The sequence below is a fragment of the Lynx canadensis genome, chromosome C1 (assembly GCF_007474595.2).
Source record: "Lynx canadensis isolate LIC74 chromosome C1, mLynCan4.pri.v2, whole genome shotgun sequence".
In the NCBI taxonomy this organism is placed as follows: domain Eukaryota; kingdom Metazoa; phylum Chordata; class Mammalia; order Carnivora; family Felidae; genus Lynx; species Lynx canadensis.
In genome coordinates, this window is record NC_044310.1 from 17,894,238 (window position 1) to 17,913,521 (window position 19,284).

Sequence of the window (19,284 nt, forward strand, 5' to 3'; positions counted from 1 at the left end):
TGGTCCTGGTTCACTTGGATATGGATATTGAAAACACCAAACTTGTACATCCACCTCATACCATACACAAAAACAATTCCACTGAATTGTAGGTCTAGACACGAAAAGTAAAATCATACAATTTCTAGAAGAAATTATTTGGCGCTAGGCAAAGATTTCCCAAGTAGGACAGATTATACACAGTAACTAAAAAGGAAAGGATTGATAAATTGGGCTATATTAAAATTAAGAGCGGAAAGGAAAATCACAGACGGAAAGATATTTACTCCACCTGTAGGTGACAAATCGACTCATTTCTAGAATGGTTTAAAGACCTCTTAAAAATAAGAAGAATCCAGGGGCTCCTGGGTGGCTCAGTCGGTTGAGCATCTGACCTTGGCTCATAGTTCATGGGTTTGAGCTCCGCATCAGGCTCTGTGTTGACAGCTTGGAGCCTGGAGCCTGCTTGGGATTCTGTGTTTCCCTCTCTCTCTGCCCCTCCCTCACTCCTGCTCTGTCTGTCGGTCTCTCTCCCAAAAATAAATAAACATTAAAAAAAAAATTTTTTTAAGAAGAAAACTCCAATAGAAAACAAATGGGCAAAAAACTTGAACACTCTTCCAAAAAGAATATTCTAAAGGTCAACCAACGTATGAAAAATTGCTCAATTTCATCAATCAAAGGGCAACGCAAATTAAAACCACTATGTGTGAAAGATGTTGGCGATGACGTAGAGCAACTGGAATTCTCATACGTTGCTTGTAAAGAAGTAAAACTGGCAAAACCGTTCTGGAAAAATGGCGATATTGACTAGGCTGATCATAAACACATCTTAGGACCCAGCAATTCTACTCCGAGGTAGAGACAACATATATACACATATGTCCCCAAAACATGTACAAGCATAGTTTAAGAATCTTATGTTCATAGTAGCCCCAAACTGGAAACGACCCAAATGTCCTTCAATGGTAGAATGGATAAATAAATTGTGGTGTATTCCAACCACGAAAAACTTTATAACAACGAAAATGAACTCATCACTGATACAGGAAACATGGAGTTAAATCCCTCAAACATGAGCGAGAAAAGCCTGAGAGCAAAAAGTTCACGTCGTATGATTCCAATTTATATAAAGTGCAAAAACAGGCTAAAGTAGTTAATGCCATTAGAAGTCAGGATAGCTGTAATGTTTACTTTTGCAGAGATGGGGGAAGAGACAAGATGGGACTTTTGGGTTACTTGTTGCGATTTCATGTCTTAGCCTGAAGAGCGATTCCATAGGCGGTGTTTTCATTATGAACATCCATTAAGCTGTATAACTATGACTGGTGTACTTTTTCTGAATATGTATTATGCTTCGATTTAAAGAAGTATTGAAGAAAGAGAGCACAAAGTCAAAGGATAGGAGGAAGAAAGAGAGGTCTGGCTGGGGTTGGAGAGCATCAGGGACTCTAGAAGCCCACCAGGGAGATGGAAATACCCCAAACAACCCAGCAGAAGGGGGGCTTGAATTAATTTTAGGAATATAGAAAGTAAGATCTCTTTATACATCTAAATGCGAGGACTGAGATTCTTACCAGATACATGGAAATAACAAGTGTGTTGAATAGACTTCCTCCTCCTTCCCCCCTCATCCTTTCTTTTCATAGTTTCTTCCCAGTCACCACATTAGAAAGCAGTGAGGAACCACCAACGCAATCTATCTGATGTCCCTTAAGCCTTGAGGGTATGACCCAGGATTTACTATATTCCTCTAGAATGTGTTCTTATGTGCCAAAAAGAACATATGTCAAGAGCTCTCTTGCCCCTCAAAGACATCTGTAATTAAATTCACAAGACCTTTCTGTACTTTGTTGGCCTTGCTGGAATGTTTTTTGACAGGGTGTTGGTCTTTGTGTGTTGAGTCATCCATCTTAGCAAAGTTCTGCGACATGTTCCATTTGTTTGATGAAAAACTCTACCACGTGTTCTTCTAAGCACCTGAAACAGCAAAATACAGCATGTGTAGGGATCATTTCACCTTCTTGTTAACCATGTTGATTGGGTTCTGGTCTATCTGCAGAAGACACTGGGGAATCTTGTGGGCAGAGGCTGAGATTTACCAAGTTCGAGGACCCTAACTCCCAAGCACATCGCACTGCCTATAACAGGAACTCCGAACGTGTTCACTGTTGACGTTGCTTACAGAGCTACCGATGGCTTGAACTTTATAAATTTATCCACGCTCAGGTAATTGACATGCAATCTAATTCATCAGTTCTAAGTGTACAGTTCAAAGTTTTGGCAAAGGTTTACAATTGTGTCAAATACATCACAACGAAGACATAAGTATACCCATCATCCCCAAATGTTTCCCGTGTTTCTTTGCCATCAGTTCCCTCCCAACCCTGCGTCCGGCAACCACTGCTCTGCTCTCTGTCACAAGAGTTGCCTTTTCTAGAATGTCATATATATGTAATCATGACTATCTTTTTTCACTAGTACAATGCTTTTAAGATTCTTCCATTTGTTGCCTGTACCAGTAAGTTGTTCCAATTGCTACACATTCTGACCATGGTCATCACGAATCAAATACTTGAGAAGAAACTTCTTCCTATTTCTTTTTTTCTTTAATTTTTTTTTAATGTTTATTTTGAGAGAGAGAGAGCACAAGCGGGTGAGGGACAGAGAGAGAGGGAGACACAGAATCTGAAGCAGGCCCCAGGCTCTGAACTGTCAGCACAGAGCCCGGCGTGGGGCTCGAACTCACCAACCGGGTGATATGACCTGAGCCGAAGTCGGACGCTCAACCGACAGAGCCACCCAGGCGCTCCCCTTCTTCCTGTTTCCGAACTTTACCTGTGCAGGTCCCCTCCTCTGTGGTATTCTACCCTATAAATTCCAGCCTCTCCGGTCTTCCTAAACTCTGATTTCTATCTCCCCAATCCAGAAAGCTGGGCTTTTTTGAGGGTACCCTCCTCCCCCCCACTAAACTGTGGCCCGGAAACTGCCCCCAGCACTAACCTTGGGCAATTGCAGGGCTCACCTTATTTCCCTTCTCTCAGGAATTGCCACACTAAGCTACCTCTTGTCTTACGTCTAAAACCAGTTGCCTCATGTCTGTCTTTATTTTAGTTGTTAACAGCAGAAGCATGACTCAATTTCCATTGCAGTTCATCTTTCGTGGACAGACTTCACTTCTATTTTGCTCATCTTTTTTTCCCCCAAAGAACTTAGACCATTTCCGAACAAATGGAGGACTGAATGAATGATGGCGTGCTCAACCAATCCTTTTCACCTTCAGTATTTGTTCCCCACTTGTCTCTTAGCAGCAATTCTCAATCTTTTTTGGTTGATAAGCTACACTGAAACTTTAATCTTTAATAGAGCTATTGGCAGTGCACTCCAAGAAATTAAGAGATTCAAAGCAACAGAAATCAATAATGCTCACAGCAAAACCACCTACTCCAGTATAAAAATGTCTTCTAGGATCTATACAAGCAGCCACCATTCACTCACCACCCCAGAGTGCTGTGTTGTCTTAGTCCTCCTACTGAGTACTTAGTACTTCTATCATATATTTCCCTAGCCACAAGAAAACTCTTATTTTTAAAATGCACTAATGGGAGGGGCGCCTGGATGACTCAGTCGGTTAAGTGTCCAACTTCAGCTCAGGTCATGATCTCGTAATTTGTGAGTTTGAGCCCTACACTGGGCTCTGTGCTGACAGCTGGGAGCCTGGAGCCTACTTTGGATTCTGTGTCTCCCTCTCTCTCTCTCTGCCCCTCCCCTGCTCGCGCTCTGTCCCTCTCTCCCAAAAATAAATATTTAAAAAAGATTTTTAAATAAAATAAAAATGCACTAATGGGGTGAGCACAGCATGATGGGATCCCTGGGGGATCCCTGTGTTGTACATCTGAAACTAATGAAACATTGTGTGTCAACTACACTCAAATATAAAGGTTAATTAAGAAATAAAGAAATGATAAAAAATAAAAATGCACTAATGTATAGAATTACAGGTGTTTAGAAAAAGAATTAAGCTTCCTATTATAATGGTGATATGGGCACCTTATCAAATTTTTGAAATATATAAAAAATTAAAGAGACTTTCTAAAACAATCCATAAAGTCACCTACAGTCAACACTGGCAATAATGCTTTCGAGCCTTGTCGCTGCATACCTGTGAAGCCAGGATGAGAGCAGGTGCAGCCCAGGTCTGAACGGAGCACTGTCCGGATGTACCTTACTGGTGCACGTCCTTGTATAACTGTTCATGACAGGATGTCATGGGCCTAGAATCTCAAAAAAGAGTAATGAAGATATACCACCTTCCTAATCGGTGGTACGTGTTTAAGCAAGTCCCAGGTGAGCGCCAGCACACTAATCGTGAGTATCCAGTCCTGGGTTCAAGGTTGTACTCTGCCGCTTACTAGTTCTGATTCTAGACAAGCCACTTAATCTTTTGAGCCCACTGCCCCCTCCGTAAACTGAGAATGATAATGGTACTTTCCTCTCAACGTGCTCGTGGATTAAATACAATGATCCACGTGATGAAAGAGATGATGCTGCCAGGCCTATGGCAGGCTTTTATTAATACTAGGTTTTGACCTATGCACAGGGATAATATATTAACAGCTTAAAATAAGAACTATCATTTATTGAGCCCTTACAGTCCTAAATACCTTGAATGGAATACTTCATGCTGTCCTTACAATAATCCAGTGAGGTATTATCCTCATTTTATAGATAAGAAAACAGCAGTTTAGAGAGAGGGGTTAGGTGACTTACTCAAGATCACACCACAGTAAGAGGTGGAATCAGGCTTTGAACCTAGAAAGTCTGACTTCTGCTAACTCTTAACCACTACAGCAACCTCTAAGGCAGAACCCACTGAATGTGAACCTGCTAAATTTTGACATTTAGCAGCCTTGAGTGGGTATGGTTGGATTTTTTAAAACGAGAATACTACAAATAGTTTTCAAAAGCAAACATCTGAGACCGTTGCCCTTTCGCAGAATGCTGGGCTCTCCCAGGACTCAGTTTGAGAATTCCCGAGGCAGTTCACTGTTAGGTAGTTCTAATTACTAGAAAGCTCCTCTGCCTTTGTCAAAGCTGATTCCTTTTTCTCCCCTTTCACTCATCCTCATTCCGCACCTTGGAATCAGCCTGGAATCAATCCCACTCTCTTTTCACGTCGGTGATTTTCAAAATGCAGGGCACAGCCTGCAGTTTTTCGTGAGCTTTTCGTTTGTCATGTGCATGTGTGAGTGCTGGATGGCAACATAAAATGCATTTCTAGCATGGATCACATTCCAAAAGTTTGAAAGCCACTGTTCTTTGGGACTATTCTTCAAGTATTTGAAGGCAGTTGTCATATCCCACTACCTAAAGGCATTGGACCTTTTCAGCCTCTGCAATACTTCCTTGTAGTATGGGGATTCCTCCCTTCCCTCTTCTGGGTATTGTCTTCCGGCCCGGTCACCAGATTCGTCTGGGTCTCTCCTCAAAGTTTCTTAAATTTTTTTTTCAACGTTTTTTATTTATTTTTGGGACAGAGAGAGACAGAGCATGAACGGGGGAGGGGCAGAGAGAGAGGGAGACACAGAATCGGAAACAGGCTCCAGGCTCCGAGCCATCAGCCCAGAGCCTGACGCGGGGCTCGAACTCACGGACCGCGAGATCGTGACCTGGCTGAAGTCGGACGCTTAACCGACTGCGCCACCCAGGCGCCCCTCTCCTCAAAGTTTCTTAGGGACGTCTTCCTTAATCACTCTCTCCTACAGAATACCACCCCTCTCTCTCCAGCCCGACACTGCCTTATGTTTCTCAATGCACTTTTCACCACCAAGCATCATATTTTATATGTATTTCTTTGTTTATGGTCTTCCCCAATAGAACGTTCATCACTGAATCCCCAGTGTGTTTCCTAGCACATAGTAGTTGCTCGATAATATTTGTGGGATGAATGGATACTAGGGGTAGACGTATTCTAGCCATAGTCCATATAGATGTATTCATAATACAACTCTTTCCTTTCGGAGCCACATTCTATAAGGTTTTAACTCACCTGACTATAAATACAGGCATATCTTCACTCAACTACATGTTAGAAAAAAAAACAAAAAACCTTTATCAGTTACGTTATAGTATTATCACATATTTTATACATCTATACATGCATATTAATGTGCGGCATGTATCAGTATATACTAAATCATATATACTGTTACTGTATGTGGAATACTGTATATACAGTAATACAGTATATACTGTATACTGTATAAATACTTTATAGTATTTGAGTGAGCAGTTTTGACTATATGAGATTTTTACCGATTCAGTCATATATAATGCTAAAGGCGCATCTTGAAAGTATTTTACACTTTTCAAAGCCCTCTCGGGGGAAATAATCCATTTAATATTTTTTCATGAACTGAGAAGGCATGTCAGAGAGCAGGCAGGAGCTTTAGCAGCCGGCTAGTGACTGCCAAATTCCAATCTCACCCTTTCACTTTACAGATGGATAAACTGAGGCCCAAAGGAAGGGAGACTTCGCTGAGGGACACCCAAGTTGCTGGGGAGGACCTGGGGTTAGAACTCAGCTCTTTGTCGTCCACCCACTGCCCAGCACGGAGCCCCCAACCGTTTGTACACTCCCAGAGGCAGAGGCAGGGGGCCAGAGGCCCACGCCCTTCATAGGACCTCCGTGGGGGAGGGTAGGCCGTGGTTATCATCACCGCTTTAGCTGGGGGCACACCATCAGGAGGGAGCACCTCCGACCTTGGCTTTTTCTCGCCCTGGGGCACCACCCAGCTCCGCAGAAGAATTCCGCACGCACCCAGAAGGCCGGGGATCTCAGTGGTGTCCCATGGGGTGCGCCAGGTCCTCCTCCCCACCACCCCGCGACCCGTTCCCGGACAAGAACTGCCTCCTACCTCGTCGGGTTCCCAGAGGCTGACTCTGGCCTGCGCAGCCTCCCCGTCGCTATGGCAACAAACCGCCTAACATTCTAGAGTCCTTCCTCAGCCCGCCTCCTGAGTAACTAGCCAATGGTTTCCTCTGTTTCTTTAAGGTGAAAAGTTGTTGGCCAATCGCCAGAGGCTTTTCAAAAAAAAAAAAAAAACCCCGCAGGGAGTTTGCCAGAATTTTAAGGGTTCAGGTTAATTAAGTCAGGAGGGGTTGGGAAATTTAATAGGGGATTATCTAAGTGATCCCTCAAATGTCTTGTGATAGACCAAGAGCCTTAGAATTTTACCTACCCAGAAATCTTAGTTAAAAGAATAAACCTAAGACAACATTCCTCCAAGCCCTATGTATAAAAGAAAAAAGATTGCTATGGACAACGATCCAATGGCAGACAGACATATAGTGTTCCTTGAGCCCCTCTTTACAAGCTTCAGAACAATCCCTGTGATCTTGTCACTCGCCAGCTCAGAACCCTCAATGGCCTCCCCTTAAATTTAGGATGAAATCCAAAGGTTTTATTAAGCCGTCCCTGGCCGGGTCCTCTGATTGCGGCTCCTACCGCCCACGCCCCAGAAAAATCTTGCACGCTTTCCTATGGGCAGTTCCTACGAAATGCCAACCTCGTTCTGCTCTCGGGTGTTCCCTCTGAGTCTCTCTGCCTCCAGATCTGAACCAAATCTGGCTACTTTCTCCTCCTTGGGGGTTTCTGCCCAAATGCCATTTCTTCATCTGTAAAATGGGCATGAGCTCCACGTCCCTCTCAGGGGGTTGTTGCGAGGATCTGAAATGAGATGCATGTATGAAGAAGTGTAAGCTCCATGCACGTGTTGATTACATTTATTGCCTACTGTACTTATGGTTGTACATTACAAGTGCTAGGCTCACTGGAGGACCTTAAGCATTGCGGAGCTGCGGACGCGCTGGGAGCGTTGGTATATAGCTCAGCCAACAGGTGTTAGGGGAGGGCCCGCAAAGGAAGATGTATATGGCCCCCAGTACTAAGGAAGGCTTTTGGGGTAGCCGGGTCTCGAGGGATGTGAAGGATTTGAATAGATGGTGAGAGCATAAAGTGCAGCAACAGCAGGAGCAAAGCCCAGGAGGCAGCGCTCCTGGCAGGCTGACCACCTGTCGGGCAGGGGGAGGTGAGCAGTCACCTGAGCTCTCCGGAGAGCGAGAGCGGGGTTTGTTCCAACGTTCTTGGTGCGGCCGCTAGAGGGGACCCCCTCCAGGTGAGCGCGAAGCTGGAGGAGGGCGCTGCCTCCCCAAGTCTCTCCCCCTACGCTTCAAGCAAGCTTTGAGGCACAGCCAATAGCCGGGGGCTGTCCCGCCCATCCCTTCCTCGCAGCCACTCGCCTGCACGAAGTCGCCGCCAGCCTCTGACTGGCAGGCGTCCTGGCAAATCACATCGCGGCCTTTGAAAGCAAAACACTGCAGCACCCTGGCCGCTCTTGAGTTGGGGAAGGAATTAAGGAGGCTGTGCCTCCGGGTTGCGCGAAGAGTCCAAGTCATTTCTCAGAAACCTCCGATAGGTGGTCCTTAGAGAAAACGCCGCCGGTGAGTAGTGATTAAGCCTGAGGGGGGGGGACTTGAAATCAGCCTTTGTTTTTTTCAGGAAAGGGAATGCATTTGGAATCATCTAACGCCCCCTAGTACAAATACCCTTCCTTCTTGCTGTCATCAGCCTTGCAGGTCTGGGTCTCGCTGCCTCGGAATGCTTTTTTCCCCCATTTTTGCAGGGGGCATGGGTTTGCCTTAATATAGATGATGGCAGGCTTTACCAAATCAGGAAGTGAAATGAGGTAACTTTGCCAAAATTATCCCTCTACACGCCGGCTCGGGCTTCCTGGCAGTAGCAGATGGTGGAGTTAGCAGGTGGAATGAGGGGAGGTATTCTTGATGTATACTGGCTGCTGGAAGTTGTAGTTTCCTGCTCAATGGGAGGGCAATGAAGAGTGTAACCCTTTAGTGAGCCAAAGCCCAGGAAAGGGAAAGGGCTTGGCGTAACTGGCACTCAACAAGCCGGAAGGCGAATCGTCAGGTGGTGGGAAAGAGCGTATTTTATTTATTTTTTTCAGATAAAGCCAAATCCTAATGCAAATTCTACTCTTAGCAGCCATGACCTATGGTCCTGTCATCTGTCTGACCTGCTCTGTGGGTTGGTGAAATAATTCATTGAGATAAGGGGGGGGGGGGGGGGGGGGAATGGAAGCAAGCACCTAGAATTATCTTTCCTTTCTTGAGTCAGTGACCCTGTGCTCACTGCTGGCTGTGACGGCCTCAAAATTAAGGGGTGGCTGGGAACACAGAGTTGGCCACTTGCCTCTTGGGCATATCATCCAGGCAAAGAATGTGCGCCTTACAAGGGAGGGCAACGGGCAAAGAGTTCCTCCAGAGCTTTTATTTTCTTTTTTGAATGTTTATTTATTTATGAGAGAGAGCATGTGAGCAGGGGAGGGGCAGAGAGAGAGGGAGACAGAATTCCAAGCAGGCTCCGCACTGTCCGTGCAGAGCCAGATTCAAGGCTGGAACCCTCGAACTGTGAGATCAAAACCTGAGCCAAAATCAAGTCAGATGCTGAGCCTATTGAGCTACTCAAGCAGCACCCCCCATCCGAGGCCTTTAGTCTAGACTCCTCCCGAGCTGAGGGAGAGTTTCCTGTCTTTGCAGGTGATGCCTCAGAGGCCTGAGCGTTTCTGAGGCAGAGAGAAGAGCTGCTTTTTAAAAGCGAATTAAACGACGGGTCACAACACCACCACAAACAAAAACAAACACAGAAACCCACCTGAACAAAGTAGCTCGTCCAAAGAAGGTTAGGAGGCCTAGGTTTCCATCACCCCATTGGCATGTCCCCGAGGCCTGTTTGCTTTCTCTGACATCCTGTGGGCGGGGCTGGAGTTGTATCTCTGGAGTTGTGGTTGTATCTCTGCAGCAGTTGTATCTCTGGAGTTGTGGTTGATGAGGCCTGAGTAAGCCATTCCATTCTTGATTGCAAACTGCATCAGGTGCTTAACAGGCCTGCCTTTAGCCAGTCAGGAGGTATAGATGGAGGTCACCATGCCAGGCCCTGGGCCGGATCTTGGCAAGGGATGAACAGGGGATTCAGCAAACGCCTTCCCAGAGTTTGTGCCCCAGTGCCTCTCCGGCTCCAGCTTGCAAGCCTCTAACGGTCTCTCGGAGGTCTGTCCCTGGGCCACTCTTCCTTCCTAAGGCTACTATATTCAAAACATTAAAATACATAAATTTAACCCAATAATGCTTTTCACCCACACATGAAAGTATCGTGAAGAATAATTATGCTTTTCACAAGATTGCAAATACTTTACAGTCAGGGAGGTTTGATTATGGGATGTGAGTTATAAAATTGATGAGTGTACCCTGTACGTATTGTATATATATGGCATGTATATCTATGTAATTAAGGTATTGACTATATACTGAATGTGTAACCTCATCTGGAGATAGCAACAAGATTTAATTTTGAGGCCCTTCAACAAAGTGAGACCTGGGCTAAATGGTCTTCGTGGCTGCCCCTGTGCCAAGCCCTGCGTCTCGTGTCTCCTAGATGCTGGACGCAGTGTTAGCCCTGTGACATATGACTCCTACCAGGAACTAGCATTCCTGGGGAGAGGGCTAGATAACAGAAGGAACTGGAAGTCACAGGACAAAGAGCAACTTTGTCCTCAAGCCTGAAGCCTTGAGGCATAGCAGAGGCTGTGTCTGTTTGGCATATAGTAAGCCCTCAATAAATGTAGCATGAATGCATGAAAGAAAGGAATATTTGTGGGTAAATTAAATAATTAAACTGATAAGAATAAAATTAATAACAGCTGCCATCCATTGGCCATTTGTTATGCATCGCATTTTACACGCATTATCTCATCAAATTCTCGCAACAGCCCTGTGGGGGTAGAAATGTTATTATCTGATTATCTGTATTTTCCAGCAGAGAAAACTGCCTGGAAAGTTAAATGCCTTGGCCAAGGCAAACAGGTAGCATATAACAGATCAAAAGCTATTTATAACATTTTTTAAATTGAAATGAGCATGTCGTATGCATACAAATTTGTATGGTTGATTTTTTTCTTTCTTTTCTACTATAAGAAGACTTCAAAGAACCCTTAGCGTTGTGGTAAGGTGTTTTTGGCCAGGCCTTCCAGAACCCTAGGAGCATACTTCATCTTTCTTCTCCATTTGGTAGAAAAGCTTGACACGCATTGAAAATATCAGTCCGATAAAGTCAACGGGAATGACTGTCATTGACGATCTTACTTGAAGCCACATTATTACCCCCACTTTACAGATGAGGCACCTGAGTCTCCCAGAGGTGGTATGATCCGGTCACACAGGTCTTCTCCCAGGGTCCAGTGTTACCTCACCTGTGCTAGGCTGACTTTCAGGTAGCAGCCCAGTTCTCCCACCATTCGTGAAGATAGCTTTTCTTCTCGTTCTTTCATTCCGATATCGAACACAGGTGGTTCCTTTATTATGACAGCAGGATATTTTTTGGAGGCCTGGAGAGGCAGACAAGACAATCTTTTACTTCTTATGTAGGGGAGCCTATGGAAAAGGTAGGATTTCAGTTAGGAGATGACGGGAAGAAGGAAGCCGGGGGGGGGGGTGGGGAGCAAAAAGGCGATTAGAAACAAAATTTTTTTAACTGTTTAATTAATTTTTTTAATGTTTATTTATTTTTGAGAGGTTAAGAGAGAGCGAGCACAAGTGGGGTTGGGGCAGAGAAAGAGGGGGACAGAGTATCCAAAGTGGGTTGTGCACTGACAACAGAGAGCCCCATGTGGGGCTCAAGCTCTTAAACTGTGAGATCATGACCTGAGCCGAAGTCAGACGCATAACTCACTGAGCCACCCAGATGCCCCTAATTATTTTTGAGAGAGAGAGAGAATCCCAAGCAGGCTCCATGCTGTCAGTGCAGAGCCTAACGTGGGGCTCGATCCCATGAACCTTGAGATCACGACCTGAGCCGAAGTCAAGAGTCAAACACTTGGGGAGCCTGGGTGGCTCAGTTGGCAAAGCGCCTGACTTCGGCTCAGGTCGTGATCTCATGGTCAGTGAGTTCGAGCCCCACATCGGGATCTGGGCTGACAGCTCAGCGCCTGGGCCTCCTTTGGATTCTGTGTCTCCCTCTCTCTCTCTGGTCCTCCCCTACTCACACTCTGTCTCTCTCTCAAAAATAAACATTAAAAAAAATATATTCTAAAAGAGTCAGATGCTTAACCAACTGAGCCACCAGGTGCCCTGAGGAAAGGTAATTTTTAAGGGCCAGGGAAAAAGGTTTTGAGGTAGATGAGCCATGTCTTTATTATTATTTATTTATTTTTATTACTTTTTTAATGTTTATTTTTTTAATTTTTTGTCTACCTTTTATTTATATTTGAGAGAGAGAGAGAGAGAGAGAGACAGAGCACAAGTGGGGGAGGGGCAGAGAGAGGGAGACACAGAATCTGAAGCAGGCTCCAGGCTCCCAGCTGTCAGCACAGAGCCTGATGCGGGACTTGAACCCAGGAACCGTGAGATCATGACCTGAGCTGAAGTCGGACGCTCAATGGACTGAGCCACCCAGGCGCCCCTTTAATGTTTATTTTTGAGAGAGAGAGAGACAGAGTGTGAGCAGGGGAGGCACAGAGAGAGAGGGAGACACAGAATCTGAAACAGTCTCCAGGCTCCAAGCTGTCAGCACAGAGCCCGGCCAGGGGCTGGAACTCACAAACCGTGAGACCCTGACCTGAGCTGAAGTCAGCTCCTTAATCCGCTGAGCCACCCAGGCATCCTGAGCCATGTCTTTATTAGGGGAGGCCAAAGGCATGATATAATTTTGTAAATGACTTCACTTCTCATGACGGCTTGCGTTTTGTCCTCAAAGTATATCTCCCCTTGGGTGATCAAGCTGGGCTCACTGTACTTGCATTGTTCATGTTCCTCCCCACCACCCTAGGGCGCCGCCAGGATAAGGAATCGCACCCTCGCCTGCCTGCTTGGGAGAGACAGAACCTGGCACTTCTCGGGGTGAAGGTGAGGGAGAGGCTGTAAATCAGCCAGAAGAGCCTCGAAGTCCTCCAACGGCCCCGTGAAAGGAGGTGACCCCCGCCAGGAGAGATGGTCTCCGGGTTCGGCCCCGCCTAGCGGCAGCTCCAGCTTCCCAGAGAATGTTCCACTAGCGCCATGGACCGAGCCCGCGGTGCGGCCCTGCAGCTGCGCCCGCTCCCGCCCACAAGCAGCGCAGACCCCGGCGGCAGCGAGGCTTCCTTCTCCTACAAGGCAAGAGCTTTCTTTCTGGTTTTGAAATGCGGTGTTTTTCTAACCCGAGAGTAACACAGCATAGCCCTGGCTAACACGTATTTCCGGGGTCTGCGTGCCTGTTAGCGGCAGAAACAGGCACAAATGTAGGAGAACGGGTAATCCAGAAGAAAGAAACGCTCATTGAAGTACATAAAGACAGGGGGTTAGAGAAAAACATAAAAAGAGAAAGAGAAATATTTTTAAAAAATTTTTAAGGTTTACTTATTTTTGAGAGAGAGAGAGACAGAGCATCAGTGGGGGAGGGGCAGAGAGAGAGGAAGACACAGAATCCGAAGCAGGCTCCAGGCTCCGAGCTGTCAGCACAGAGCCAGACGCGGGGCTCGAACTCACAGACCGTGAGATCGTGACCTGAGCCAAAGTCAGGGACTGAGCCACCCAGGCGCCCCGAGAAATATTTTTAAAGGGAGGTATTCCCACTTAGAAGATTTGTTTGTTTGTTTTAAATCACCTACTCTATTACTCAGAGACAAGCCTTGTTCATATTTCTCCTTCCGGTCTTTTTTTGGTGTTACGCTTTTGGGATCAGACTACACAGAAAGTTTCGTGTCTCGGTTGTTTCACGTAGCCCTATTTGTGGGTTATTTCCCCGTGTCATTGAGTCCTGATTTAACGCATACTTTTTCAACGTTTATTTATTTTTGGGACAGAGAGAGACAGAGCATGAACAGGGGAGGGGCAGAGAGAGAGGGAGACACAGAATCGGAAACAGGCTCCAGGCTCTGAGCCATCAGCCCAGAGCCTGACGCGGGGCTCAAACTCACGGACCGCGAGATCGTGACCTGGCTGAAGTCGGACGCTTAACCGACTGCGCCACCCAGGCGCCCCATAACGCATACTTTTTGAACGGATTGCCCAGTAATCTGTTGAGCTGCTCTATCAAAACTTTTTGGACACATCCCCTACTGTTAGATGTTCAGGTTGTTTTTACCGCGGGGTGTGTGTAAACAGGGCTGCAGTGAGCATCCCAGAGTGCTGCTTGCGTCCCTGCTGTCTCTAAGAATTGGCTAGCCCTGGGAGAGGTGGTCTCTGCCGGGTGAGTGAGGCCACAAATGCCAGAGGATCAAGAACAGAGAACACAAGAAAATACAGTTAATGCAGTTGGCTGTGATGAATGTGTGCCAAACAAACAGATACAGAATCTAAGAAAACACAGAACACTCTCCCAGGTGAGATTTCTAGTAAGTTTCCATTTCAATTACAAATTATCTCTGTTACTTACTGTAGAAGTACCTTCCGGGTGCCGGAGCAAAGGTAAATCAATCATGGTGACTCTACCAACAAGCTTAGGAGTTGAGTTGAGGTGGGAGACACGGACATGCATAGTTATGAGCGAACTGAAGTTCCAGGGGGGATCAAGGGAAAGAAGACGCGTCCTCGAATCCCTATTCTGCTCCTTCCCAGCTAAGTGCCCTTGGACATATGGCTTAGCCCCTCAGAGCTTCTCTTATGGGTAGAATGGTGGTAGTGATCCCTCCCTCCATCCCTCCTCCCTCCAGCCATGTGGATCAATGAAAAAGCACCTAGCCCACGCAGGAGGCACGCGGGAGGTGCTTGACTCACGAGTGCCTGGGGTTTACAAAGAGGAACAGAGGCAGGTGCCCAAAGCGGAGGAGCGTGTAGTTAATTGTGCCTAGGGAGAGAGACAAAAGGGAAAACTATTATAATAAGACTACAAGGTAGCTCCTGCCACCAGAGATAAGAAGGGCAAGAAGGAGATTAGAACAAATTGGAACTCCTCCCCCGCCTTTGACAGAGGGAAGACCCGATTGGCCAGTTTGGGTCAGGTGTCTACCCTGGTCCAATCTGTGGTGGGCAGGTGGGTGGAGTCTCACACAGCAGACAGGTTTCTGGGGCTCCGTCCTTGTACGCGGCTCTCAGAGAAAAGTGGTTATGTGGGCTGGGCAGGCTGCCCCCAAATCATCTCTTATATTTGGGGCAAAGAAAACGTTAAGAGGGCCCAAGTGCAACTTTATCAATGAGATGAAGTTAGGAGCACGCCGTTTGAATTGCAGCGCTGCTCTCTGCCCTAGTTGTTGGGGCGGGGGGGGGGGGGGGTCTGTGAAAGGGAGCCCAAGAGGCCAGCTGCCCAGAAGGCAGCATCGCAAGGGGTTGCCGGCACTGGAGGCTTGGCCTCAGCCTGGAAGAGTCAGGCCTCAGTTTCTTGTGTTTAGCGAATAGGCATTTCAGCTGAGCACCTGCTCTCCCTGCCTGTGTGGGGTGGGCGGGGCTGTGTAAACCATTGAGCTCTCTCTTCCCTGAAGGAGTTTGCAGTCTGGGAGGGAGGTGGGGGAAGCTATTTTTATCAGTGCCTTAGCCTTCAGGACATTTTTGATACAAAAGTAGAGCTAGGAGGGGTGTTACCAGCATGGCCTTTAGACTCAGAGAGACCTGTCTTCAAGGCCCAGCTCTCTCACTGTCTGTCATTGTAACTTGGGGGAAAGGCATGCAACTTCTCTGCAGGTCAGTTTTAAATCCACCCTACATGGCGGTTGCGACCAAGACCTGAACTTACAGATGTAGGAAACTGAAGCTGCCTGCATCCTCCCCTGTCTCTACTGATAGAAATCCTACGTATTCTTCCAGCTCCAGCTCAGGTATCACCTTTGGCAGTTTTCCTGGCAGGAAAATATAGGTCCTTTATCACACTTCCATAGCCCGTTCCCAGTTCCTGTAGTAATCATCACGATCATAGCAGCAGCTAACTTGTGTTGACTGTTTACTATATGACAGGGACTGTGCTAATCCTTACAGGGCCCCTCAAGGTAGGTATTATTATTATCCCCTTTTACGTATTAGGAAACTGGCACAGAACGGTTAATTAACTTGCCCAAGGACACACAGTCAGTAGGTAGTAAAGCTGGGATTCAAATTGAGTGTGTGCATTGCCAAGGCCCTTGCTTTTATCCATGGCTCCCTGCTGCCTGCATTGGGCCCACCACTCTGCCAGGCCCCTTCTCTCCCTGACACTGGTTAGTAAGTATTGAAATGGCAATCCTGGGGAAGATAATGCCTCCCCTGCTGGAGAAGGTAAGCATCAGGGAGCTGGCCTGAAGCCAGGTTACAGAAGTAGCAGAGCCTGGAGAGCCAGGCAGCTGCCTCTCTTGTATTTGAATATGAGTAACCCTCAGAGCAAGCCAGAATGCAATTCATACTGAATTGTTGGCAGTTTTAAGCCCAAGGGATTGTGGGAGGTGAGTTTAAATAGCAAGTAATGACTGGTCTTGTCACCGTGATATTTAAATAGAGGCTCTTGTTGGCAGATGTAAAGCAGATGTTAGAACGGGAGATCTGAGCTGAGGTTTCACTCGGCAAGGTTTCCTACCTCTGGGACCTTTGGCTGCTTTTCTGGAAACCGTTCGCTTTTTTTCCAGAGTCGTAGCTGGCAACAAAAAGGTCCTTAGAGCTATTGCTAAGAATAGTGATAATAAAAAAAAAAAAGATGACAAAAAATAATGATAGTAACAAGCTAGAATTGTTTTAGTACTTTTTTATGTGCCAGGTGATGTTTCAACATGTATGTTATTTCCTGTAACATGACATTCCCAACATGTATGTTATTTCATGTAACATGACAATCCCATGAGGGTTTACAGTCCTCCATTTTTCAGAGGGGAAGCCAAAGCTCAGAGAGTTAAGGTAATTCCCCTGAAGTCATACAGCAGTAAGTGGCACAGGCAGGACCCCAGCCCAGGACTTCTGGTCTTCAAAATCCACACAGGGAAGCCGAAGCAGAGAGAGAAGTGACCTTGATTTTGCTGCCCCACCCTTGACATTGAGGTCTGTTGAAGCCACGCCAAGAAAGCAGCTGAGTTTGAAACCTTGCTGCCTGCTTGTAGTGTGGCCCTCACCCTCCTTCCCTCTCCAGCAGCCCTTCCCATTCAGAGGCTGCACTGTGAGTACAGGGACCAAAAGTCCTGGCTTGTGCCTCACAGCCACGTATATTAGTAGAGCCCCCTTTCGTTTTCAAAGTGTCCCAGTTGGGTCGACCTGTGTCCTCAATATAAGGTTCCTGATAGTTGGGAGGCCTCACTACTTCCTCACCTGTATATGTGGGACCAAAGTGCTGGGGACACCTGTTAAGGTCCGGCCCTGCCACTTGCTCACTCTGACTTTGGCCATGTCTTGGTCTTTCTCGGGCAGTTGAAATTCTCCACTGGCAGGAGCCCCCATGGAGGTATTTGCCTCCAAATGAGGCTGGCCCTTGCCTCTTTCCTCCCTTCTCTTCCACCTCAGTGGACTCTGCCCAATGAAGTCGAGAGCCAGTTGGGAGCCAATTAGGTGTTGCCTCAGCGGCATCGTCCCCATCTGACATCGTGTGCGGAGGAACTCAGGATCCAAAGATATGGCAGGTGAAGATGCTGGCCTGAGGCCACCACCAGGCAGTTCTCCCAACCTGCCCCTCAGTGGGGCAGGAATCTGTTTTAGTCTTGAGACAGAGTCATTGAGTCCAAGGTCAAATCCCTGTTCTGGGTTAGCCATCCACGTGGACTTGTTGAACACTTCCCCCTGTAAATAACTTCTGTGAACACACCTGGTGTGGTTCCTCTGCAAAAAGAGGAAGTCGGTGACGCCACCCAGGCCCCACCCCTCGTTCCCTCCCTACCAGCAGACCCAGACACCCCCATTTTGCAGTTTTCCAGCTCTGAGGTTTGGAGGCGGAGCTTAACATCAGGAGTTCTGCCGGTTGTCACCTCGACTCTGAATCGCCTCTCGCCACACACTTGAGGGCTGCTAATAGGTGTACGTTCAAACTGTGTAACCCCTGGGCCGGTGGCATCGCCTTTGCCTGACTTTCAATGCTCACAAAATTGAATCAAGCACCACTTCACAAGGGCTTGGGGCATAATTAACGTTGATGAAGCCCTTTGAAATGCCTGGATGAAAGGGCATTTAATTATATTGCGCTGTTACTAACCAGGTCTGTCTGTAGCCAGTTATTATGCGTGGAGATTGATATACTTGTGGAAATGGCTTTTAAAAGAAACCCCAGCTGCCTGTGTCACAAGTGGGAATGTAGCACTCCCGAGGCAGGGTTGTCTTTTTTTCCTAATTTACCTGGGCCGCCTTTGAAGGGCACCTCAGAGAACACAGTGGGAGACAGCCCGGAGGAATAGTGACCGTCGGGAGACTGGAAGTCAGACCTGGAGCGACGCAGAGCCTCCCGTCCCCACCTCTGCCAAGTTGTTACATTTCTTTGGGCCTTACTTTGTTCACGTGTAAAGTCCTTCCAACCCGTGTGCCGAACCTAGGACTCCTGACAGTACACACTTCGTAGGTGGGTTATGGCCCAAAGGCAACGCATGGAAAGGGTTTCACGCCACACCTAATGTGTATATATAAAAACACTCCGTAAATACCGTCCTTGATTATCATAGTAACCTTTTAACCTTGTTTTTCTGCTGCTTAGCCTGCTTATAATTTTTTTTTAAGTTTATTTATTTATTCTGAGAGAGAGAGAGGGAGAGGGAGACAGAATCCCAAGCAGGCTCCACACTCAGAGCCTGACATGGGGCTCAAACCCGCAAACCCACGACATCACGACCTGAGCCGAGATCAAGAGTCGGAGCCACCCAGGAGCCCCTACAGTTTTTATTTCTAGGTTTGGGCCCTCACCATCCTCCTCCCCGAAATAGTATTGACTTGTCTACATGGCCACAGGGGCTCATTTCCCTTCTTGATCTCTTTACTTCCACCTGGCGAGTTGTTAGCACATTCTCGGGCAGCCTTGTGGACCTCATCGGCATTGCGTCTGAGGACAGCTTAGTCTCTTGCAGTAAAAATAAAATAGCTACCAGTTGTAGGTTGAACCATATGAAACTACCATTTTGTATGGGTCCAAGTGGCAAAATAGTGGCAGTTTCCTCCAGCTCACCCTAGTTCTAAGTTACCGAGGTAAGTGCTTTCTCCCAACTATCTCAGGAAGTCCACGCACCAGCTCTGAGAGAGGGGCACTGCTGACCCAGCTAGCGAGGAGGTGAAGCAAATCCCCCAGCCCGCCCTTGAACCTGCAGCCGCGTGATCCCCACGTGCCCTCTGAAAAGC

The 19,284-nt window shown here is 47.0% G+C and overlaps 2 protein-coding genes across 5 annotated transcripts in view; one reads left to right on the forward strand and one right to left on the reverse strand.

Moving 5' to 3' along the window:
• The window catches only part of STPG1 (sperm tail PG-rich repeat containing 1), a 54,922-nt gene extending 47,959 nt beyond the window's left edge, over positions 1–6,963 (reverse strand). The window contains exons 1-4 of one of the 2 annotated variants that reach the window (XM_030324207.1): positions 6,897–6,963; positions 6,029–6,060; positions 4,142–4,253; positions 1,819–1,959 (exon numbers count right to left, since the gene is read on the reverse strand). In XM_030324207.1, the coding sequence (XP_030180067.1) occupies positions 1,819–1,912 (94 nt within the window). In that variant the 5' untranslated portion in view covers positions 1,913–1,959; positions 4,142–4,253; positions 6,029–6,060; positions 6,897–6,963. Of the gene's footprint in view, positions 1–1,818; positions 1,960–4,141; positions 5,469–6,028; positions 6,061–6,896 lie in introns of those variants that run through there. The other variant, XM_030324209.1, reaches the window with a different exon arrangement.
• A 1,397-nt stretch (positions 6,964–8,360) lies between these two features.
• The window catches only part of NIPAL3 (NIPA like domain containing 3), a 51,241-nt gene continuing 40,317 nt past the window's right edge, over positions 8,361–19,284 (forward strand). For 2 of the 3 annotated variants that reach the window (XM_036064198.1, XM_030324205.2), the window contains exon 1: positions 12,952–13,200. In XM_036064198.1, coding sequence (XP_035920091.1) covers positions 13,105–13,200 — 96 coding nt within the window. In that variant the 5' untranslated portion in view covers positions 12,952–13,104. Of the gene's footprint in view, positions 8,482–12,877; positions 13,201–19,284 lie in introns of those variants that run through there. The other variant, XM_030324204.1, reaches the window with a different exon arrangement.